This window comes from Leptosomus discolor, chromosome 25, assembly GCF_034619465.1.
Source record: "Leptosomus discolor isolate bLepDis1 chromosome 25, bLepDis1.hap2, whole genome shotgun sequence".
NCBI classification, from domain to species: domain Eukaryota; kingdom Metazoa; phylum Chordata; class Aves; order Leptosomiformes; family Leptosomidae; genus Leptosomus; species Leptosomus discolor.
In genome coordinates this window covers 7,789,579-7,812,134 of record NC_141415.1, presented here as the reverse complement: position 1 = coordinate 7,812,134, position 22,556 = coordinate 7,789,579, and the positions used below count along the sequence as shown (strand labels likewise).

The 22,556-nt window shown below is 53.5% G+C and overlaps 1 protein-coding gene across 1 annotated transcript in view; it reads left to right on the top strand.

The window, feature by feature from the left end:
• The first annotated feature begins 1,669 nt into the window (after window positions 1-1,669).
• Window positions 1,670-22,556, top strand: part of ACLY (ATP citrate lyase) — a 28,929-nt gene continuing 8,042 nt past the window's right edge. Inside the window, exons 1-15 of the mRNA XM_086478107.1 lie at window positions 1,670-1,696; window positions 8,775-8,944; window positions 10,469-10,591; window positions 11,999-12,061; window positions 12,639-12,829; window positions 13,764-13,843; window positions 14,330-14,460; window positions 16,301-16,419; window positions 16,914-17,050; window positions 17,440-17,501; window positions 17,677-17,794; window positions 17,951-18,105; window positions 18,513-18,603; window positions 19,759-19,788; window positions 21,513-21,654. Coding sequence (XP_086334233.1) covers window positions 8,786-8,944; window positions 10,469-10,591; window positions 11,999-12,061; window positions 12,639-12,829; window positions 13,764-13,843; window positions 14,330-14,460; window positions 16,301-16,419; window positions 16,914-17,050; window positions 17,440-17,501; window positions 17,677-17,794; window positions 17,951-18,105; window positions 18,513-18,603; window positions 19,759-19,788; window positions 21,513-21,654 — 1,601 coding nt within the window. The 5' untranslated portion in view covers window positions 1,670-1,696; window positions 8,775-8,785. The remainder of the gene's footprint in view (window positions 1,697-8,774; window positions 8,945-10,468; window positions 10,592-11,998; window positions 12,062-12,638; window positions 12,830-13,763; window positions 13,844-14,329; window positions 14,461-16,300; window positions 16,420-16,913; window positions 17,051-17,439; window positions 17,502-17,676; window positions 17,795-17,950; window positions 18,106-18,512; window positions 18,604-19,758; window positions 19,789-21,512; window positions 21,655-22,556) is intronic.

Below are 22,556 nucleotides of genomic sequence, written 5' to 3'. Positions count from 1 at the left end.
GGCCGAACGGGTTCCTCTGCTCAGCCGGGTCACCAGCCGGTGACGACCACGGGGGTTCGCCAGGGCAGCCCACCGCCTCCCTCCGGAATAAGTGTATTCCCTACGCTTTGGTGTTTGCTGGTAGCCCGTGGTACCAGTTTCATCACTGCTGTGTCCAATCCTGGATGAACAAAGGATGAGAGAGCGATGCCGCTGGTTCCTCCTATCAGCGACTTCAGTCTTTATCTCGGCCTCGGCTGAGCCCCCGCCAAGATTAATGTCTGAAGCAATTTGTTGCTGCCAAGTGACTCAGAGCGGGTGTGGGGTGTCTGTCCTGCTCGGAGCCTGTGAGATGTAACTGCACCCCGGGGAGAAGGAGCGCTGCTGCTGGGTTCTGCACTGACAGGGCCCGTCCTCGCTCTGTGGCTGCCAGGACGGGGCTGGAGCGGCTGCAGAGCACCGCGGTGTGGGAGGGAGGCAGGGTGTCTCACGCACGGGTGGTGAGACAAACACCGGCTGAGCCCTGGAGTGGGAGGCCAGCGTGACACACCCCTGTCCCCAGGGAGCCAGGCAGAGGATTTCAGACAGATTAAGCTTTCAGAAACTTTTCCGTGGAGACTTTCCCCACTGGCACCGCCAGGCGTGACCAATGAGATGGGCAGGAGCATCGTGTCCTCACTCCTCCGTGCGGTGGCAGTCGCAGGCCTGTGCTCCAGGCTGGTGACAATGACACACGGGCCACAGCAGACCTCGTCCCTGGAGCAAGGCCATCCGCTCTGGTCAGCGAGACATCCCAGGGCGCTTCCCTTTAGCGCTGCTGATGCTTTAGTCGTGGGTTGGTGACAGCGGGGAAGGAAGGAACGTGCGATGGTTCCTGCTGACAAGCGAGGAGGCGGGAGGCCGGCCCCCAGAGCCCCGGGGGAGAACAGGGCAGCCGGGAGCGGGCAGGCAGGAGGCCGAGGCCTCACAACACCTCGGAACCGTCTCTCTCTGCTGCCTGGGGTGTTGGATCCGTGCACCTTCCACTGCCCTGCGCAGGTGAGAAGCACCTGCTGGCCGTTCCCCTGGGGACCGCGCTCCGGTGGGGACATACACCGGTGACCCTCCGTTCCCAGGCAGGGCTGCCGTCTGCCGGTGAACCGCAGAGGCTCCGGGCCGTGCTGCCGCTCCCCTCCGCGGGCACCACCGGGCACCTCCTGCCCCGGCCGTTTCAACGGCCCCGTGGGCGGTTCCCCGCCCGCCCCAGCGCTGGGCAAGGCAGGCCCGGGTCTGCCCCGCTGCCTCAGCCCGGCCCGGCGGGGCGGGGGCGGAGAGGCCTCGCCCCTCGCCGCCGTCGGGGCGCGCTGTCCGGGGTGACGCAGAGCGTGACGGCGGCGTGGCCGCGGCCCTTTGCTCCGGCCTGACGTCAGTGGCGCTGACCGCGGGCCCCGGGCCGGGGGTTCACGGTCGCGGGCGTTACCGGGGGGGCGGGAGAGAGGGAGGGAGGGGCGAACTACGACTCCCACAAGGCCGCGCGGCCGCGCCCCACCGGCGGCGGCCAATGGGCACGCTGCCGCCGCTCAGGCAAGGCACACGTGACGGCGGCGGCAGCCAATGGACGGCGGCGGCGCCCGTAGCCCGATGGGCCGGACGGGCCGGGCCGCGCCGCAGCGAACAAAAGGCGGCGGCAGCGGCGGGGGGAGCGGGGTGCGGGCAGCGCGGCCGAGCGGGCGCCCAGGTGAGTGTGGGGGGTCGCCGCCGCGGGCCCCGCTTGTCCGCCCGCCCCGGGAGGGTGGCTATGGCTCTACCTGGCGGGCGGCGGGGCCCGGCCCGGCGGGGCGCTGCTCGTGCCGAGCGGCGGGAGCGGAGTGGGCAGCGCCTCTCCCGCCACGGGGCGGGGAGGTGGCGGCTGCGCGGCCCTCGCCGGCTGCTCCGGGGGAAGGCAGGGGCCGGTAGCGCTGCTCGGTGGTCCCGGCCGTCGCCGCTAGCTCGCTGTGGAGCGGGCGGGCCCCGGCAGCCGGGCCGCAGCCCGCGGGAAGCGCCGCGGTCTCGGTCAGGTAGCGGGTTTGCAGCCGGGAGCGGCGGAGAGAGCGTCCCGGGGCGGGAGCAGCCGCAGCCCCGCGCTCCCCGCTCGCACTGCCGCCCCCTGAGCGCTCCCCTCCGGCTGGAGAACGAGCCGTGTCCGCGCTGGGCGAGCGCTCGGCCGACGGGACCTCCCTGCGGCCCGGTCCGTCTGCGGTGGGCGCAGCGCAAGCCCTTGGCGAGGGGCCGGCAGAAAGGGCCCGTGTCTGTGCCCGCCGCGGGGCCGGGCTGGGCTGGGCTCTGCGCGTCCGTTCCCCTCGGCCGGGAAGCCCTTGGCCCCCAGCGCGGCTGCCCCCCTGGCGGGGTGAAAACGCCTCCGTGGGGGTTGCGGAGGCAGCAGCGGGAGGGTGAACAGCCTGTGTGTCTCCTGCTTCCCGTGAATGGATCCGGCAGTTCCAGGAGCTGCGAGATGGCTGGTTTCCAACTCTGCTGTTTGCTACCTGCAAACACCTGCTGTTTATCTTGCTGCTTCGGAAATTCTCTTGTATGGGCTTCTCTTTTCTCTCTGTTAAACGATGTTTGTTGTCTGCCATAGTGTTTAAAGACTGAACGCTTGTGTGCATCCTGAATATATTTGTTGTTTGTAGAAATCTGCATTTGTTTCGTTTCCTCGATTGGGTTTGGAGCTCGGAGTACTAGCTCTGCTGTCTAATGCTGTTGTTAAAACCCTTTAGAGTTTTTCCCATACGAGACCTCTACAAACCCGCCGAAAGCGTGCTCCTCGCCATCCTCCAGCTAGCAGTGCTCTTCCTACCGTTAGCAGCTCTGCTTGAAGTGGGACCCCGATATGAAGTGCAGCCGTAGTTGGGAACCCTGCCTAGCCGTGCAGACCACGGTACACACTGCTGCTGTCTGCTCTGCAAGTGATGTGGGGAAAGATTTAAAGAATGAACTTGTTAAAGACTTTCCCCAGGGCTGCAGAATAAGATAGTCTTCAAAGACAGGATTCCAAATACCCCTCTTCCAGCACCAGATGCTTACCAGGGTGTTTAGAGCCCGTCTGTCGCACTCTGTTAGCCAGACTTAACTCTGCTCGTAGGCTGTTCCCCTCCCTGGCTGCTGTTTTGCTCTCAGAGGTTCCACAGCTGCAGGGAACCTCCTCCAGAGCTGGGCATTCAACGCGCTCACCGCCCCGGCGAGTGCACCTGCTTGCATCACACCAGAACAGTGCCAGGCGTTTCACAATGCCCAGCATCGGGCTATCTTGACCCGTGAAGTTGGCCAACTGCTGCAGAGCCTCTTCCCTCCAGCCCTCTCCCCGTCCTCTCATGAAAGCGTGTGTGTTTGCCAGGTGAAAGCTCATGTAACTTTTCACGCTGCTGTGGGCTGGAAATGCTGGCTGATCTTGAACTGTGTTAATAAATGACCTGGGGTGGAGGGGAAGGCTGCTTTAGAGTGTGCTTTTGTTGACATGATTCTCGGGAGAGAGGGCATGAAATCTTTACTGGAGAGGGAGTCCTTTTCTCCCAACAAAAACGTCGCTCAGGTATGACTGGAGCGTGGTACTGATCTGGATCCAAGAGAATTCCATGCATGAGCGCCGTGTGCTGTATGAGCACAGGCTGGTGAAGCTCACAGTTACACCTTTCTTCTTACACCAGTAACGCCCTTGCCAAGCCAAGACTAGGTTGTGGGACATCCATTCACCAGAGCTCTTTGCCTCTGCTTAGGGCCAGCAGGCTTCAAATGCAGGAATGGTCCTTGTAACCCAGGCCAACTCCAGAGCTGGCCCTGCCCTGAGCTGGGAGCTGGACTGGGTGGCCTCCCGAGGCCCCCTCTAACCCGAGCAGTTCTGTGATCCTGTGGTCTGTTGCTTTTTAACTGGGAAGTTCGTGGCCTGCAGTGTGGAGAATGCTTTAAAGCAGCAGCAGAGTGCCCTTCACTCGGCAGGTCCGGCCAGGAACCAGCTGGTTTCCATCGTACGCTCCTCAGAGGAAGAGGCAGTTCAGACTAACTGGGTCTGAAGGGCCCGGGTAAGGCAGGTACGGAACTGGCGGCGTGACCCACAAATCATCGCAGGCAGCAGAGAGCCATCTGGGTTAGAAACTGCTCGTTCTGTCTGCCCCATCCCGAACCTTGTGCAGTGCAGGGTGCGCGTTAAGGGCAGACTGGAAAAGGCATCTTGCACGGCTGACGTGAATCGACCCCGGTGTGGGGTGGTCGCAAGATGTGGGGCCTGAAGCCGTGAGAAAATTGCCGTTCAGCCCTGCCTAAGGAATCGTGAGCAGAGCAGTGTCTGGAGTGAGCCGGTTGAAGGGAGCGTTACCCTATGGCTTGTACGTGGTACGGAGAAAGGGGTTATTGTCTTTCCCCGCACCCCCCTCTGTTTTTCTTCAGAGGGGCAGGCGTTGCTCTCATCAGCACTGGCTGGTACTGCAGGTGCCAAGTGTGACTGAAGATCAGGCTGTCCGTGATGGATGAGAGTCTGAACCTGCCTCTTCCTGGGGAAGCTGCGGTGACCTGCGGTCCGTGCTCCTGCTGGGTGTTTGCAGAGCAGATGTGACCGGTCCCTGCCGTCTGCTCTCATTGTGCCTCTCTGGCTGATGGGGGACCTGCATGAGCACATACAGCTGGGAACTGCTGATGCCCTATGGATTTTTTTTTTTCCTGCTGATCTTTTAGCTTAACAATTCGGCAGACTGAAGCAATTGTTTTGTGCCGTCTGTCCCATGAGAGAGGCAGGGTTGGAGCAGTGGAAAAACTGAGTGAGGGGTGTGATTAAGACTTGCTAATGATTAGGAAATGTCTCTGGGAACCATGGGCCGATAAGGGCAGAACAGCCTCATTCCTGATGTTCTGTTGCCATGACACGAGGATTTTGCCATTTTTCTACTGCTATTGTGATAATCCTCTAGGTTTTTCTCTCTTTACCCCAGTAGTGTTATTGCAAAAATGAGGTGATGAAATTGGGAGAGAAACTGTGGGTGCAGCAGAATGTAATGGTGTAAAGGAGGCCGGTAAAGTTTGACTGATGAGAGCAGCTTCACAGTGCCGTGCCTCGTGGGAGTGACCTCCTGTTTTGTGTCCCTCAGGTTTAAGCAATCCCATGGATGTCACTGTTGTTCCCACTGTGTTGTTCTGGGTTTTTTACAGGATTGTTTTTCATAAGACCTGAGGGATGTCTTGGGGCCGGTTTCCTGCGACGGCAGATGACTGAATCGTGGTCATTGGCATGACTAGCATCAGCTTGATGGTTTTAATTTGTAAATGTGGACTGAAGATCTGCAGTATTGTTGAGGGGCTCTGTGTCACCCTGGGGAAATGAAAAATACTTAAGATTTTTAGATTAAGGACTAGGTTTGCTGTTTTCTTTTATCCACCTGCTTCCACTGCGGGGAAGTGTGACACCTTCTCTCTGGGCCTGGCCTTTAGCATAGTGTAGAGCAGGCAGGTGATGGATTCCTGAGGGCTTCAACAGCCAGGGTACTGCGGCTTCCTGCCAGGCAGAATAAATAGCTGCAGGTAACTTGGGAGCAGGATTAGCTCTTAGAAATAGCACTGCTTTACAGCAAAAGTCATAATGGAAAGTTTTCAGCACTACAGTGCAGATGACTCGTGTAGTGTGTGTGTGTGGGGCTGTGAAGACAAGGTACCAGAGTGGTGGTTGGGGATTGAAATGTCTGTGTGTGCTTGCAGCATAACGCTGGGTGGGGTTTTATCTTGCAGCTCTGCCAACTCTATCCCAATGCACAGCCACCTCTGTAGCTTTGGAAGGTCCTTCTCTGTAGCTAGCCTGTGGCTGACTGACTGTGTATTAAAGCTGTAAGCTTCTGGTCGGAGGAACTGGGATGTTCTTGGTGACAACCCTTACCTGGTGCACGGGCAGTGCCTCATAACTAAGAAAAGCTGTCTCTGAGCGGTGTCACGGAAGTGATCCACCGTTGGCAGAGGACAGATGCAAACCAGCTCTGCAAACCCACCCAAGAGTCGCCTTGGTCTGGTGCTGCGAGCTCTAGTGGGTTTCTAGTAGTTAAACCGTTCTGCCTCGTGGGCTTCCTGGCTAATAAAGATTGAGCAGTCAAAGCAACTCTGCTGGTCTGTGAATCGTTAATGCCGATTACAGCGCAGCTTACACTACGGGTTTGTGGCATTAGCAGGGCAAAGATGAGCGGAGAAGGGCGATGGGGTTTTGTGCAGCAAACCCCTCGTTGCTCCATAAGCACGAGCGGCCACGTCTGCCGCCCGTTCAACGCCCGCCCGCTCCCTGACGGGGTGTCTGGCTGCCGCTTGCCTGTGGCAGATCGCTTCCCCGTCAGCCTCCCCGCTTTGCCCCATTCGCCTCCCCTCCCTTCCAGTCACAGTTCCTGCCCTTCTAGAAAGCTGGGGTGGCTTCACACACAGAAGAATGACTGTTTCGGGTTAGCTTATGGCCGGAGTTGCAGCCTGCGTAGGAAGGTTGTGCAGGAAGCCTTCCCGCTCCTAAAACTTTCGGGGTTAATCCGCTGGTACCCGGCATTTCCCCGCCAGTGACGCTCCTTCCTCTTCCGTACGTGCTGCTGGTACGTGTTCCCCGACGGCTGTGTTGGGGATCCTCGCCCTGAGATAACCGTGTGCTCCCAGCGCCGCTCGGTCTCCTCGCTGGGAGCACACGGGGGAAGTTCTCCCTTGCTTCTGGAGTTCCTGCAGAACGGCTGCTCGTAACCTCAGGACTTGACGTAATTCAGTGGCTCTCAGTGTTTTTCCGTGACAACTCCATTCCCACAGCACCTCTGAATTTGTATTTTTAGGAATGGCTCTTGGAAGCTAACGGGGTGGGGGGCTGTTCCGTTAAAGGGGGCTGCGAGGGGGAGCGGGATGGCCCGACGTGTGTCTGGCTTTGCGGGGCCGGACAAACCGAAGGTGCTTGGTCTCCTTCGGCTTGTTCACGAGAGCTCCCCTCTCCTTGGGCTGTGTTGACTTCAGCAGGGGGGTAATAAAGTGGGGGGTTTGATCAGACTGGAGATTAGGTGCAAGTGTTCATGGTGACCAGAGTGGGGCTGCGATTCCATGAGGAAGGACCAGGGTCCTTCAGAACCATTGTCTGATGCTGTTTTGAAATGGGGTTCAGTGGGAAGCCGCTCTGCAATCGTGCTGGAGTTTTACATAGCAAATTCTCTGAAGGCGGGAAAACTGCTTTTTTAACATCTTTTACCCTTTCTGTGGCTTCTCCTTTTCTATTCCAGCACTGGAATTGCATTTGCAAAGATGGTGGCAGCGAGTTTGGCTGCCGGTTCTTAAGCTTCGTGAACAGCTTTCAGTCACAGTACTTGCTTCGCCAGCCTGGTTCGTTCTAGGCACACAGGGAACGCAGCCTGCCTCCTGCTACTTTTTTCTGCAGAATAAATATTTTGTCTGTTGGGGGAGGGGGGTTGGACCAAACCGCTTTCTTGCTGCTCTAGGGAAAAAGGTCTTTATTTTTAACGATGGCTAATTATTCCCTGGCATACTCGGTGCTTGCTTATGGGATGAATAACCCAGTTGATTACTAAGGGTTATTAGCCAGAAGGTAGCACAAGAAGTAACTGTGGAATTTTTGAGCAGTTTCTCTCTGTGGGTTTCAGGTGGGGTCACCTATTTTGTGATGGTGTGGGCACCTACTCCTGCTGGCCACGCAAATACTTCACTGTCCAGATACTCAGATGGAGTCTGAGCTCTTTTCTGTGTTGGTGCCCTTCTGCTTTGCAGCTCTCCCAGAAACCGCCCCCAAGCGTGCTTTTGTGTTTCCTGCCACACTGGCTGTGCTGGGGGAACAGCGACGTGACCCCCGGTCACTCGGGATGCAGCGTGAGCCCCTGCTCGAGCTTCTCTGTCGGCAGCTGATCCCTCAGGAAAATCAAAACCGCTCGCTGGCCTCTGGCTGATCACAAGGCTCGGTTCTGGTGTGACAGACAGGTTCACTGGGGTGAAGTATTCTTTTAAATAAGTGTTTATTGCAGCAAAAACTAAATGCATCTTTGACACCTATGACTGTTGCTGCATATCAGAAAGCAAAGTTACAGCCTTGAGATCAGAAATCATTTACTTCTGTCAGATTGAAATACACTGTTTAAAAGAGAAGAAAGTCCAGGAAAGGTGTGAAATTAGGGATTTTTAAAAATTATTTTTCTCATAAGAACCCCCAAAACTGTCTAACCTTAATCTTCTTTGTTGTCTTGAGCATCTCATTCTGTAGGGTGTGGACCTGCTTCCAGCACATCTAGGTTCTGAAACAAAGAATAAACCAATGATGTAAATGTGTTCTGGTTTTGGTAATACTGGGAACATTTTCTTTTCCCTTTAGAAGAAGGTTGGGGGATTATTAACTTGCCTGCAGCCAAGCTCAGACTGGAAATGTGGCATGCCATAAGCCAACAAGTGGGAGGGAGGGTTTTCCTCCCCTGTTGCCTCGTCACTCCCTGGAACTGAGCTAGAAGAGATGGGGGGTGTTACACAGATCCCACAAGGGCAGACCCGGGGTCCTGCCTAGTTGGAGACAAGTTGCCTCGGCTGGGCGCTCCCCCAGGCGCGGGGGTGCTCTGGGCTGGCAGGGCCGGTAGAGGCACGGTGGTGGCCCGGCCGAGCCGCGAGGGTCACGCCTCTCCCTGCAGGCAAGGCTGGACCAAAACAGTGTTCGGGGCAGTGGAATGGGGCAGAGGTTTGAAGCGACACAAATGTTCTTACTTGTCAGGTGCGTTTCGTAGGTGATGGGGAGTTTTCTGTGAGAACTGGGCTCTGTTCCTGATGGCCCTTTTTTGTCTTTTCCCCCCTCAGTTCAGACTAGGTCGCCATGTCAGCCAAAGCCATCTCGGAGCAGACGGGGAAGGAGTTCTTGTATAAGTACATTTGCACGTCCTCTGCCATCCAGAACCGCTTCAAGTATGCCCGCGTCACCCCGGTCACCGACTGGGCACGACTGACCCAGGACCACCCTTGGCTGCTGAGCGAGGTGAGGAGAGCGCCGTGCCTGCCCCGGCCCACCGCTGCCCGCCCCCGCTGCCGCCTCTCGGGCAGGGCACGTCGTGCCGTGGCAGGCTGCGAGCGGAGCTGGGCTCTGGAGCTTTCCTGAAGGGTCAGTTGCTGCTGCTGCTCTGCAGCGTTCGCTTGCAGCGCTGGTGAAGGAACAAGCCTTGCTTCAAGGCTGCTGTATCGCCTTCCAGGGGGCTGATTGTAAGATCCCTTCAAGGACTGTGAAGTACATGAGCAGAGATACGTGCAAACGAAGCTGCTAAACCACACGGAATGTGAACGAGGCTGATGCAGACAAAGCAAGAGTCTCTCGAGGTGTCAGCCCCTGTTCTTTCTGAAATCAAGCAGTGCTTTCTCTGCAGCCAGCTTTCATGTTCCGTTAGGATGCTGCTTAGGTTTCCTGTGCCCAAGAAAAATGTCAGGGGAAACTTCATTTTTTGCTTTTTTTTCCACAGAAGACCTTTTATATCTCTGTGTGTTCCATAGCAATGCACTTTCTGTAGAGAAAACATCTCCAGAGCTCTCTTTATTAGTTGTCCGAGCTGGCTCCTTTCCAGCGGTTAATTATATTAAATCGTTGGTTGGGAGGACGTGAACGTTTCAGTCCTTCACTGACGGAATGATAGAAGCCCTGCGCTAAGTAATTAAATGTTCCATACTCGAGTGCATGAGCGAATTGCGGGAAGATATCAGCAGGGCTTCTGAAAGCACTTGCAGGAAGGCAGAAGGGAGCAAGGATGCTCTCTAGCCTTTCAGGCAGAGTTCTGTAACGCCAGAAAGTGCTGCAGGGCCCAGCAGAAGAACCACAGTCCACGTTCTGTACCGCTGCGTGCTGCGTCCTGACTCTACACTGAAGTTCCAGGACGTGTCAGCTGTACAGAACAATGGCACCCACTTCTTATTTAAATAGAGAAATACAAAATTTGCGAGCTAGAGGTAAGTGTGTCACCTGGGAACAGCTTTCCGGAGGTACCGTGTAAGGAGCCTCTGTCAGCTGACTAGAGCGTGCACGACCCAGGCCCTCGGCCGTCCCGCGCACCAAGTGTGTGGTGGCAGCAGGAGCTTGCTGTGCCAGCAGGTGACTGTGCTTGCCCTGCCTCCGATAGTGCCTCCTTATGAGCCTCTGCTCGCAGAGAAATACTAATTTCATGATTCATCTTACAAAGACAGTTTGCAAAACTGACGGGATGCTGCGTGCTTTTCAGTGCGATTTTTGATATATTTTATTTTTGCGGAAGGTGAGCCTGTATACCCCATTCTAACAACTGTCACCTCGGTCGCTGGTGCATACTTGTGTCTGAGTGGAAATAAGGCAGCTTTTCCCAAAGTACAGCATAGTAAAACCTGCAGGCACGCTGTACCAGGAGGTGGATTTGCCAAGAGATTGAAGAAATTCTGCAAGGACGTTTGCCGTACAGAATTTAAGTTTTTGGTTCGCTGTCTGCAGAGAATCACTCGACCAAAATCACTTTCTAACGCTTCTTTCTCTTGCGCTGTGTTGTAGCGTTTAGTGGTGAAACCAGATCAGCTCATAAAGAGGCGCGGGAAGCTCGGACTGGTTGGAATTAACCTCACTCTGGATCAGGTGAAGGTTTGGCTCAAGCAGCGTCTGGGTCAGGAAACCACGGTGAGTGCCGCCTTCGCGACAAAAACGTGAGACTCTTGTTCTGGCCTGCCTGCCTGCGTGATCGGAGCTGGAGTGCAGGCGTTTCTCTTGCTTGTGGTGGTTTCAAAGGCCCGTTATGCCGATGCCAAAGCAAGTGAGAAACTGCCCCATGGGTGAACTTTCCGCTGGTACGCGAGTACCGATGAATGACACGGCTCGGGGCTCCCTGTTACCGCCTGCTGTGCCGGGCTGGCGTCGGGGGAGCTCAGCAGCGATTAGTAACGTTCAGGTTTGAAAATCCCTTCCGCTTGGGAGTCAGCGGTTGGTGGCTCAAGTGCTGTGTCCGCTTGGCAGAGCTGCCTCACTTCAGTGCCCGAGGCAGATGTAACAAGTATGTCATAAACTTGTCCCCTTGTTGTAGCCAGCCGGCGTGTTTTGGATGGTGACGGAGTGTTCCTTCAAGTCCTTATTTTAACTCGGTGCTGGCTTGTAACATTTACTCACCTGGGAGTGACACTGCAGTGCTAATGACAAAGTGCCTGCCACCCCAGCTGCGGTGTTTCGGGAGCTGACAGAGTTCTGCCGCCTCAAGGCAGCTGGTGCCTTGGTCCTGCTGAGCTTGGCTTGCGGCTGGCTCCGGCACAAAGCGCTCGAGCTGGGGAGGGCTGTGCCTGCCCATCGGGAGAAGGAGGGGTGTTGAAAACACTTCTGCAGCACACGATACAACCACCACATTTAAAGGAAGGACTGGGCCAAGGACTTGTGACCAGTGTTCGCTCCTGAAGCAGTCCCCAGGAGCAGGGGGTATCTCCCATGGCCTGTGCAGGAGTGTCCCTTGAGCCAGGAAGCTTGGGTTTAGGTGGCACCTACGCAGGACGGTTCCTGGGACCTTGCTGTCGCTGTGTGTCCCTGTAGGAAGAGGCCAAAAGGTTCTTTTCCATGCTCCCTTCCAGGGCGAGTGCAGGGCAGAGGCCTCTGCTCCTGCCGCTCCTTGCCTAGCTCAGGAGTTCCATCACTTCTGATTTTTTTTTTTTCCAGAGCTCCAAGCAGCTCAGGCCATCACATGTCACACTGCACTGACCGGTGCTCCATAAAGGTGCTGTCCCTGGGCCAGGAGATGAAGAGCAGCCATTCTGGTGTGATTCCGATAGCCATCTGTCCCGTTAGGGAAGGGGGAGGTGACCGACTCCTGTAACCTGTGAAGTTCAGGTCTCCTGGAGAGGTGCAGCAGTGTGCCTGGCAGCGACAGTGCTTGGTCCTGTGCTGGAGAGGGAGGAGTATGGTTCCCCAGGAGTCACAGTGGGGAGGTGCTTGGGAGGAGGTGATTTTAGAGCAGTGTTGACTAATTCTCGAAGCTTGCCTTATGCTGCCGTGAATGTGGGTATTGGACAAGTGTTTATTGGTGTTTGTCTTGTTTTCTGCCTGCAGATTGCTAATGCGAAGGGGATCCTCAAGAATTTTCTGATTGAACCCTTCGTCCCTCACAAACAGGTTAGTGTACCAAATAAAGCATTAAAAAGTGCTTTTAAATCTCTTTTGACTGGCGTGGAGCTTAGGTGGGTTGGTACAGTGGGGAGCACCGAAGATTGCGAGTGCGCTGCTAAGCCGACCGTGTCGATGCCGTGGACGGAGCTGTGCTCTGGTTCTGCCCAGTGTGGAGAACAAACTGGTGTGAGATCTCCACTTGTGCTGGTGACATATTCGTACTCCGCCCTGGGTTGGGGGAAGGGTGTGGTTACCCAAGATGTGGGTGCGTTCCGTGCGCGCGGGACGGGACCCCGCTTGGCGCTGCGCTTGTGCCGGACGGGAGCGGTTTTCTCCAGAAGTGGGAGGTGTTGGCCCTGGCGCGTTTCACCGGGATGAAGCACTCGGGGCCCCGCCGCTCTCCCTCCCAGGCCAGCACGGCCCGTGCGACCCTGGGGCGCGTCTGGGCCGCTCCAGTGCTGCTGCTCCTCGGAAAGCTTGGCAGCGCTCCCTGGCCCCTTCCCCAGCGCTGACCCAAGAGCCGCCTCCTCAAGGTCTTCTCCGGGTGTGACTTGCTGTAACGCTTGTGCCTGGGTCTGTGCAGGAGGAAGAGTTCTACGTGTGCATATATGCGGCCCGTGAGGGAGACTATGTCCTCTTCCACCATGAAGGGGGTGTGGATGTGGGAGATGTTGATGCCAAAGCTCAGAAGTTGCTTGTGGCGGTGGATGAAAAGCTCAGTGAATCGGACGTAAAGAAGCACCTCCTGCAGCACGCACCAGCAAATAAAAGGGAGTAAGTAGATGCCCGGTTCCAGGCATGGCCAGCCTCCCAGAAGCGCCTCTGCTTTATTTCAGGGCAACATCCCTTCTTTCTGTTTCACCCTGAAGCTTGCTCTCCTGCCCTTCTTGCTGCTCTCAAGAACATGCCATGCATCCGAAATCCAAGTTCTTTGACCTTCTCCAAGCTGCTTGTAAAAGTCAAAATAAATGTTCGTAGTGCTCTGAGCCTTGACTTGACAGCAGCGCTTCTCAGTCTGCTGAAGTCTTGACCTCTGGGATGCTGGAGATATGTATTGAATTTTGATCCTTGTGCCAGTGTAGAAGAGTTTTTCTTTTATTTAGTAGAGATGGTGGTAAGGTGTGGGTCTGATTGCTAATTCAGAAATGTACTCTGCCTTACTCTGGCCTAGTCTAAGAAGGTATTCTCTCGCTATTCCTACACCTACTGCAAGCTTATCTGTAGATCTCAAAGCTTCTTTTGCGTCTCCTTTAATTAGATCCTATACCTAGTTATCTTAATGTGAGTCATGATTTTTCCAAACATAACATGATCCCTGATGGCTTGGCTCAGCACGGAAAGGCTGAAGAAGCCTGTCACTAATAGAGTTCACTGCAGCCTCTTCCCTGCCCCAGCTCACGAAGCTCAGCTCTGACAGCGAGAGACAATGATGCATTTCTGTCTCGGTGAGATTAAACAGACCGAATGTCTCTGACAGTCGTGAGCAACTGTGCTCTCAGCAGACTTTGGTGGAGTGTAATTAAGATGAGTCATCAAGGTCTTCCTTTCCTTGAGTCATCACCTAGGCTTCTTCCAGAGAAGATGAATGAGAATGAAAGAAATTGGTACAGAGTAGGTTTGCAGATGGCTGCATATAAATGAAGCAGAGCAGGCTGTGCTTTATATTTGTCTGCTTTAATGAATTTCTGTTATATTTTTTTTTTTACAGCATCTTGGCTAGCTTCATCTGTGGCCTGTTCAACCTTTATGAAGATCTATATTTCACGTACCTCGAGATCAATCCGTTAGGTAACAGATATTTTTGGGAGCGGGACTTTCTGTTCTAGAATACTGCAATGGGTACTTTGTCCTTCTCCGGTTTATGTAGTTCACAGCAATAGTAGGTGGCTTATGCCAAAAGTACCGACGTGGCTGTGATGGCTCGGAGCTGTTAGCTGAGTGAATCAAAACTGCTCATGGGTGTTGGTTATCTGATCCCCTGATGGAAATGAAAAATACATTGAAAGGGGTGTTAGAACAAAACCATAAAGATTGCTCTGTTGGATCAGACCACGACAGCCCCTGAGCCAGGGCCTGGCCCGTGACCATGGTCGTGGGTTAATTCTAAAGGGAACTCGCTGGGTTTGGGAAGTGTAACTGACAGCGTGGAGGAAGGGGAGCAAAGGTGACCTGGCTTCGGTAACGGTCTCTGTATGGTGTCAAATGTTGTGAGGGAATCTGTAACGCGTGTCTCTGTACAGACAGAGATAATTCTGGTATCTTCTCCACATGCAGTAGTGACTGACGATGGTGTCTACATCCTCGACTTGGCCGCAAAGATTGATGCGACTGCCGACTACATCTGCAAAGTGAAGTGGGGAGATGTGGAGTTCCCCCCTCCCTTTGGCAGGGAAGCTTACCCAGAGGCAAGTAACAGCCCACTTTGGCCCAAATTCCTTTATTGTGGACTGCAGGATCAATTCCTCCTGGCTTGTATGTCCATGGCATCGAGGTTTTCCAATGGGTTTTGTTGCTGCGTCTCAAGTACCGTGGCATTGTTACCCACGATGAGAGCTGTGCGCAGTCTGGCGCAGTCTCAGGGCTTCTCCTAATCGCACTCGGAGCTGCAGTTGCCTTCCCTCGCTGCTCGGACGTTGTGTCAGTTCCTTAATTCAGAATTGACTGGTTTAGAGGGAGACTCCCATTTAACTTCATTCAGCGACGTGCCGAAGCTGTGGACTTGTACAGGCTTCCTCAGGTGGTTCTGGCCTGCATTGCTCCCGTCGGCGTCGTTAGGTTTTGCTGTTGGCTTTTGCTGGTTACTGACAGCCTCGTGGCAGCTGATGCTCCCCCGGTGTTTCAGTTCCAGTTTGAGAGGAGCAGTAGTGTGCAAAATCCTCAGGCGAGGTTGAATCCAGAGAAAATAATTACTCTCTCTCAAACTTCAAAGTAAAAAGTTAACATGTCAATACACTTATTTCCCTGAAAAGTGATGGCCGAGAAGAGGCCTGCAGGCAGCCTTTTTGGTTTACAGTTTAGAAATGCCTGCTCCCTCTCAGAATTCCCTGGGCTTGTACTGCTGGCTGTGTAAACGCTGCCTCATACAGAGCCCCCAGCGGCTTCAAAAGCTGTTGGAAGTAGAGCTGTCCCCTTAATTGGCCTGTTACTTCAGGTGACTGTTCCAGCTGTCTCCACAAGATTTCTGTCCTGACTTTTTAATTTTCATAATTATAATTATGCTTTGGTTGGGGAAGGTTTTTGTAACATGGCCAGGAAATCCATTTAGCTGCTGCTCTCCATGTCGCTTGCTGGATGCCAACACTTAACTCAATTTGCTCTTGAAAGGGTTGGTTCAGTGTTTGTCTCTGAGTCATCCCTCTGCGAGTCACCGGGAAGGTTACTATGGCAGTGTCTTTGCTGAGAATTTTAATGAACTCCCAATGAAGTGCTTCTCACCGGGCGCGCGCGCTGGGGTACAGGAACACCACGTTGTGCCAAATTACAGCACTCTGAGCGATGACATTCTTGGCTGCAGCACAGCCAGAGAGTGTGTAGCCATGGGAGTGTTGGTTTTTACATTTCCCCTGGTCTCAGTCTGTGCTCAGGTCAGCACAAGACTTTGCCGTTTAAAGGCATTTGATTCTGTGACTGTTGGATGTGGAACCATGAAACCTGGGAGCTTCCCAGGGCTGGCTGAGCAGTGGAGGAGGAGACCACCCTTCATGGAAGGGCCGGTGTAGCACAGCTTAGTGAGACACAACCAACAGTCAGCTGCGTTTCCGAAGCTTTTCATGTGCAAACACAAAAAAAATCTACTTCTGGATCTGCCCCCTCCAAAGGAAGTAATGCCAAATTTATAGCCATCACTTGTGACTTCACCTGGGACAAGCGAGACAAGCCAGCACGCCTTGTAAAGACGATGTGTTCTTTGGAGGGTGGCATTTTTTTTTTCTAAGCAAGAATCACAATTCAAGCGTATGCTCAGGTTGATCCCCTCTGAATTTCTGGCCGAGGACGGTGCAAGCTGTCTGTACCCAGTCCAGTTTCAGTGGTTCTGCCTGGGAGAACACGTAACACAAATCAGTCCTGGCCCCTGAGAGCTGAAGCTGGGTCTGCGCCCCGTACAAAAATGGTGTTGGTAGTTCTGCTGCCCCCTCAGCTGCAGTTGGGAGGAGACGGGGGAGCTCTGCGTGTCAGCACCACAGGCCTGGTTTGGAAAAGGAGGACGCAGAAGGAGGTTTGAATTGTGTGCTGCTCTGTCTGCAGGAAGCCTACATTGCTGATCTGGATGCAAAGAGTGGAGCCAGCTTGAAACTCACTATTCTCAACCCCAAGGGCAGGATCTGGACCATGGTGGCTGGCGGGGGTGCCTCTGTGGTTTACAGGTAACAGGAACAAGGTGTCCAGAGGGGGGTGGATTTACAGTGCTGGAAGAAAATAATTGATGCAGCCTCTGGAAAGGAGACTCTTCCAAAGTGATCTTTCCTGTGCCATGACTGCTTGGGGACCACTTCAGAATGAAGGTGCTGGGCAGATTTCTTACCAAGAGATGTGGAACGTAGTGTCCCTTAGAGATCACTGAATTCTGGGAGGCTGAGAGAACTTTCTTTCTGACTGGGAAAGGAACAAGCTGGCTGACAGCTGTTTGTGGTAATGTCCTTGCTGTGGTAGTCACAGAGTTCCCATCGTATCTAGGAATTATAAGGAGACTCGTAACTGGCACCAAGAGGAGAGCAGCCTTGTTTTCAGCAGACAGCATGAGCTCTCTGTTACAAGTCCCACTCACAGGAATTTGGAATGCTTTGTTAAGACCTTTATAGTGACTCAAAAATTATCACTGATCTCTTAAATAACTTGTTCTTTTTTTCTTTTTTTACAGTGACACCATTTGTGACCTGGGGGGTGTGAATGAACTGGCCAACTATGGGGAATACTCAGGAGCCCCAAGCGAGCAACAGACCTACGACTATGCTAAGACTATTCTCTCCCTCATGACACGAGACAAACACCCCGAAGGTAAGCGAGTCGCTGCAATTTCAAAGATGCTCAGCTATGAAGCTGCGTGGGGGGAGGGAAAAAACCTGAACAAATCTGGGCTGTTACTATGCTCAGACCTCCCTGGCAGAGCTTGTAATGTACTGCTGCCTTCTGAGCGAAATGGCGATGGATTTCTGTCAGCTCTTGCTTCAGGGGCAGGAGCAAATGTGCCTCGAAAGATTGTTACCGGACAAATTCTCGCCTGATAAAAAGCTCTTATCTTCCAGGTTCTGCTGAACACAACTTAACTGCAAACTGTTGGCCAGTCCAAACTGCAGCACTGTTTCACTTTGTCCGAAACTGTTCCGTGATGTTACAGTACGTTGTGTTCTCAAAACAGTTTTATTTATACCTGTTTCTTCCCTCAGGTAAAATCCTGATCATTGGAGGCAGCATTGCGAACTTCACCAACGTAGCAGCCACTTTCAAAGTAAGTGACTGTTCAGATGTACCAGCCAACGCCCGCAGCCCCCAACCCCAAGCCATCCTCCGCGGTTCAGTGTTGTGCTGAGGCTGCCAGTGCGTCTCTTCCAGGAGTTCCTGAGGTGGTGGGACAGGGTGAGCATCAGGCTGCCCAGCTCACCTGTCCTGTGCGTTTCTTTTAGGGCATTGTGAGGGCAATTAAGGATTACCAGGGCCCTCTGAAGGAGCATGAGGTGAGGATCTTTGTGCGAAGAGGTGGCCCAAACTACCAGGAAGGATTACGTGTCATGGGAGAAGTTGGTAAGGACCAACCGTTTCCTTGAGCTTTGTTCTTGCATCTTGTTTCTTCCACCAGCTTTCTGCTGAGCCTTTTCAAGGTTAAATGCTTCACTTCAGCAGAAGCTCATCTCGTTCCTTTTCGCCCCAAGGCCTGACTGTTCTTGTGTGCATACACAGGGAAGACCACTGGGATCCCCATCCACGTCTTTGGCACGGAGACTCACATGACTGCGATTGTAGGCATGGCGCTCGGCCACCGCCCGATCCCCAACCAACCGCCTGCCGCAGCCCACACGGCCAACTTCCTTCTCAACGCCAGCGGCAGCCCCTCGGTGAGTGCCTGGCCCCCCGGTGGGTGCTTGTGAGGAGCCCCCTGCAGGCACCTTCCCCTGTCTGAACAGGTCGGGAGCGGATCTTGGCCACCACTGTACTTGTACAAAGCTCTAGGAAAGCTGAAGTGACTCTGCCTGCGTGGTTTGTCAGGAGGGGCCCTCCCAGTGTCCTCCTCGCTTGTGCAGAAAATGTGAGCCCTCAGAACCAACAACGTCACTATGGCATCTGCTGGGATCTTGGTTGTTTAGGAGTTTTCCCTCGCTTTACTGAAATGGTCCCATCTCAACATTAATGTTCTTTCGTTTTCTCTATGGACTAGCGTAGCCAAAGTGGCCATCGCCTCCTACGTGCTCCTGGCCTGATCTGGCACACTGTCCCTTACTGACTTGGCTTCTGAATCTTTCAGACTCCAGCACCAAGCAGAACAGCCTCCTTCTCGGAGTCCAAGCCAGATGATATTGCTCCAGCCAAGAAGGCAAAACCAACAGCACCTCTGGGTAAGTCCAGCATTAGAAAGGATTGCTGGCAGTTCTCTTCTGCTCCAGAAGAGAGAACGTGGACTAACTAATGCTTTTTCTGGATGTAGAGGGAAGCAGTTTTGTGGTACCTGTCTGTCTTTGGTTTGAATTTAATTAAGCACTTCCAGAATGTTGTCACTTGTGCTGTTAGTTCATTCCCAAGGGGAGTCAGAGTTGCCTTGGCCTGGGATATTCCTTTGAGGGGAACAGCACAGTTTGAGAGCTCCAGCATTCCCGTGTCCCCTTATGCCAGGCCAGCGGACAGCGGGTTGGAGTCTCTGCTGTGGTTGCTGAACCAAGGCTGCTTTCCCGTAAAGTGCCTGGGGTGTTCCTGTGGGACACTGCTGGAGCGGTGCAGGCATTTGGGAAGTCCTTGGTCTGGGCTGCAGCTTCCTGGATGAACGCTGCAGGCACTTCAGTAGGAGCTGTGATGTGCCCCTCACACATTTAGGGTCAGAGCTTACCCTGCGGTCTGTTGGGTGTTTCATCCCGTGTTTTAGTTCTGGTTTGGTTTTTACTGAAGTCTGTAGGAAACTTGTTTAGTGTGGTGATATGCAGCAGCTTTGGCAGCCTTTTGCTCATATTTGTTGGAAGCCTTTTTGGGTAAGAGCATGTTGTATGGGGATAAACCAGCAGAGTTGGGCAGGGACCGAATGTGATAGCATCCTGGTCCTCCTCCCTTGAATGTGAGGGGATACTGGCCTCACTAACAACAGTATGACGTCGTGACAGCGAGTTTCAGATCCGATTCTGGTGAAACACATCACAAAACCCACCACTGCTCTCTTAGGCATTTTGCCTGAGCAGTGCTTCAGAAAGACCCGGGAAGTGTGTGCGCCGTGGAGCTGGCGGTGCAGGAACTGCCGCCGAACCTGGAACGCGGTTGTGCTGGGATAAGCAAAAGGTTCTAAATGGCAAAATGCAAAACCTGATGTCCAGGTATTTGGAGGGGAAGTGCAGTGGAGAGTGCTCCAGTCCGCTCCTGGTTTGGTTTTTTTTAACGAGAGCAAAACCCAAGAGGCCCGAGAGCTGTGGGGAGGAGGGGAGCTGCAGCACCCCACTGCAGGTGCCCTGCTCTCGGGATGACAGCGGCCAACGCTGTCGTTGTTGCATGAGTGATTCTCTCTTTAACAGATTCAATCCCAGCTTCAAGACCTGGTTCAGGTAGGACACGTGTGACGAGCTGAATGTGCCTGGCCTTGCTGGCAGCTGACTCTTTTAGTTCTTGGTTTTGTTGCTGTTTTTTCTCTCCAGAAGTTTGCAGTGTTGTCTGGTCCTTCCCTTCCCTCCTGCCCAGCATATTTAGCTGTCACCATATGAACTTCTCATCTGTGTTTTCAAGTGCAGATTGCATACTCCTTTGCACAGAAATGTGTTACTTCTGGGGGAGAGAGGGACAGGTCTCAAACAAACTTGAATTTTTCTCCCCTTCCCACCCCCCCCAGTCATTACAGAGAAAAACCGAGCTGAGCTTACTGCGAAAAGCTCGGTTCTCTTTGCTTTCAAAAGAAGGAATCACTAACCGTGCCTAATGGCTGGTGTTTTGTTTCAAAGGGAAACAAATTCGTGCAGGTGCTGTGCTTACGAGCCTTGAAGGGCACAGAACAGTCAATGAACTAAATGTTCTTCTTGCCTTATCAGTTCAGCAAACCGTTAAAGCTTGTGCTCAGTGAAGTTATGGGGGCTTGAAGCACTCTCTTGAGCTCTGTGCTGGATGAGATTAAACTGCTGAATCAGGGTCGAAGTAGAGTTTCAAGCCATCTCCTTTACCATAAGAGGAGGGACAGTAGAAGGGGGACTCAGATTCTTCCTTCTGTGGTGTCAGACAAATGGCATCACCTTTCTGAGCCTGCATTTTCCTGTTTCTGTGAATACTAACATTGCCTCCTTGCAGGCCACTGCAAGGTAAACGGAAGTTTTCAGGGCAGGCAGTTTCCTAATCACCAGTCATGGGGCAGTGCATCGAAACTGGGAACATGTCGGGTTGGAGAACAGGGACTGATTCCTTGTTAAAGCCAGAGGAACAGCATCTTGTTTAATCCTCAATGCTGTTTACCTTGGGTTCAAGGCGAAAAAGAAATTGGTGGTAGACTGAGTTGGCATCAGCAGTTGGATCAGCTCTGAGTACTTAAGAGTTTTAAAATGGGCCCTGCCTGGAGACAAAGGGAGGAACTGAACGTTTTGCTGTGACAAGTGGTGTAACTATAAGCAAGCAAGTCTGTCCTCACTAGCTCAACTGTTGCCTTTCCTGTGACTCTGTCCCCCAAAGCTAAGTTTTGGGCCATATATAAATTCTTGGAGCCATCAGGTTTGTGTTGGATTCTGATCAGCCAAAAATCCTGACGACAAAAGCAGAGTGTGTGGAGCTCCTTTGCTTTCTTTCCTGCTTTTCTTTTCATTTCCTATCGTCCTACTGTGTGCCCTGACGCAGACAGGAGGCAAACCTCCTGTGGTTCTCCCAGACTGTAGGCCGTATGTAAATAAATAAAAGTCAAAGTTCTCTTCATCTTCAGCTTTGCAGAATAAAACTATCTGGGACCAACACGAGTGGCCCATGCGAGAAGAGGGAGTTTACACTTTCTCTCCTCTCCTCCACCAGCTTCTCCCGTGTGGTTAAGCACTTGCCTGTATTATGAAACCCAAAACCTGGCTGTTGTGTTCAGAATCCTGGGAAGGGGGATGCTGCTTCATCTACAGTTTCCTCCTTAATTTGGACAGTGTGGCTCCTACATCTGCCGTTCACCTGTTGGGGGCAGTTTGGGGGGAGGGGAACATGCTCATCTGGGAGACTTTCAGCAGACGTTTGGCGAAGTTGCGGCTTTTGTCCTGCACAGATGTGCATTTTGAAAGTGGTTTGGGTTTTTTTCCCCCACTCTCTCCCTGAGCAGGTAAAGCTACGACCCTGTTCAGCCGTCACACCAAAGCTATCATCTGGGGGATGCAGACACGGGCGGTGCAAGGAATGCTCGACTTTGATTATATTTGCTCCCGGGACGAGCCTTCAGTCGCTGCCATGGTTTATCCCTTCACGTAAGTAGCCTGTTGGACTGCGTTCCTCTCCTGACTGCTTCCCTCCAGTTCTTCTGTTGGCTTCCTCCTTTTCCAGCCTCGGCTGTTCTTTAGCGTAGCTCTCCCCTACTCTGCATCTCTGCTTCAGCACCTCCTCCTGCGCTCCCTCCCACCGTCAGGTTGCCTTTGCAGACTGCCTCCTCTTTCCCTCGACCAGTGATTTCAGGCTGCTCTGTTCAGACAGCCACCTAATTTCAGTCCCGCTTTGTGCCCTTTCAAAGGGTGTCCAAGTTCTGTTCCCTCACTCAGCAAGCGAGGAAGGTGTGACTAGTTGGGCCTTCCAGCCCGCTGGCTTAGCAGAGGCAGTAAGGCTGCGTAAGGTTTCTTCTACTCCTCTGCTGTTTGCTGAGTGCTTGTCTGAGACATCTTGACTTGTGCCTGGAATTTTCCCCTCCAAATATTAGCTGGAATCAGAGCAGCTCTGCTAATAGACCAAGGCAGTCTGTCATGGAGCCAAACCAAATTAAAAAAATAAATATAAAATCCTGTTCATCTCGTTCCTGCTCTTTCCTATAGTGGCAGTAGTTTTTTAGCAGGCAGGAACTGTGGGGGTCCTTCGGGGGGCCAAGTTCTCTGTTGTGGTATTTGCCCTCTTTTGCCTTACCCCACGGCTAAGGGCGATGAGGGGGTCTATTGAGTGTTCCACATTGCCCTCAGGAGGAACCTCCAGAGCCCCTCCAGTCTGTTACTGTACCTCAGGAGTGTGAGGGGGGTTCTCCCTGTCAAACAGGGCAAGTAGGAGAAGGAAAGGAGCGGCTGGCTGGCCTGCTGCTGAGACAGCGAGACGGGAGCCCTACAGAGGCAGGAGGGCTCGTTCATCTCTGGTGTTTGCAGACACCCAGGGTAGCTGGTGTCTAATCAAC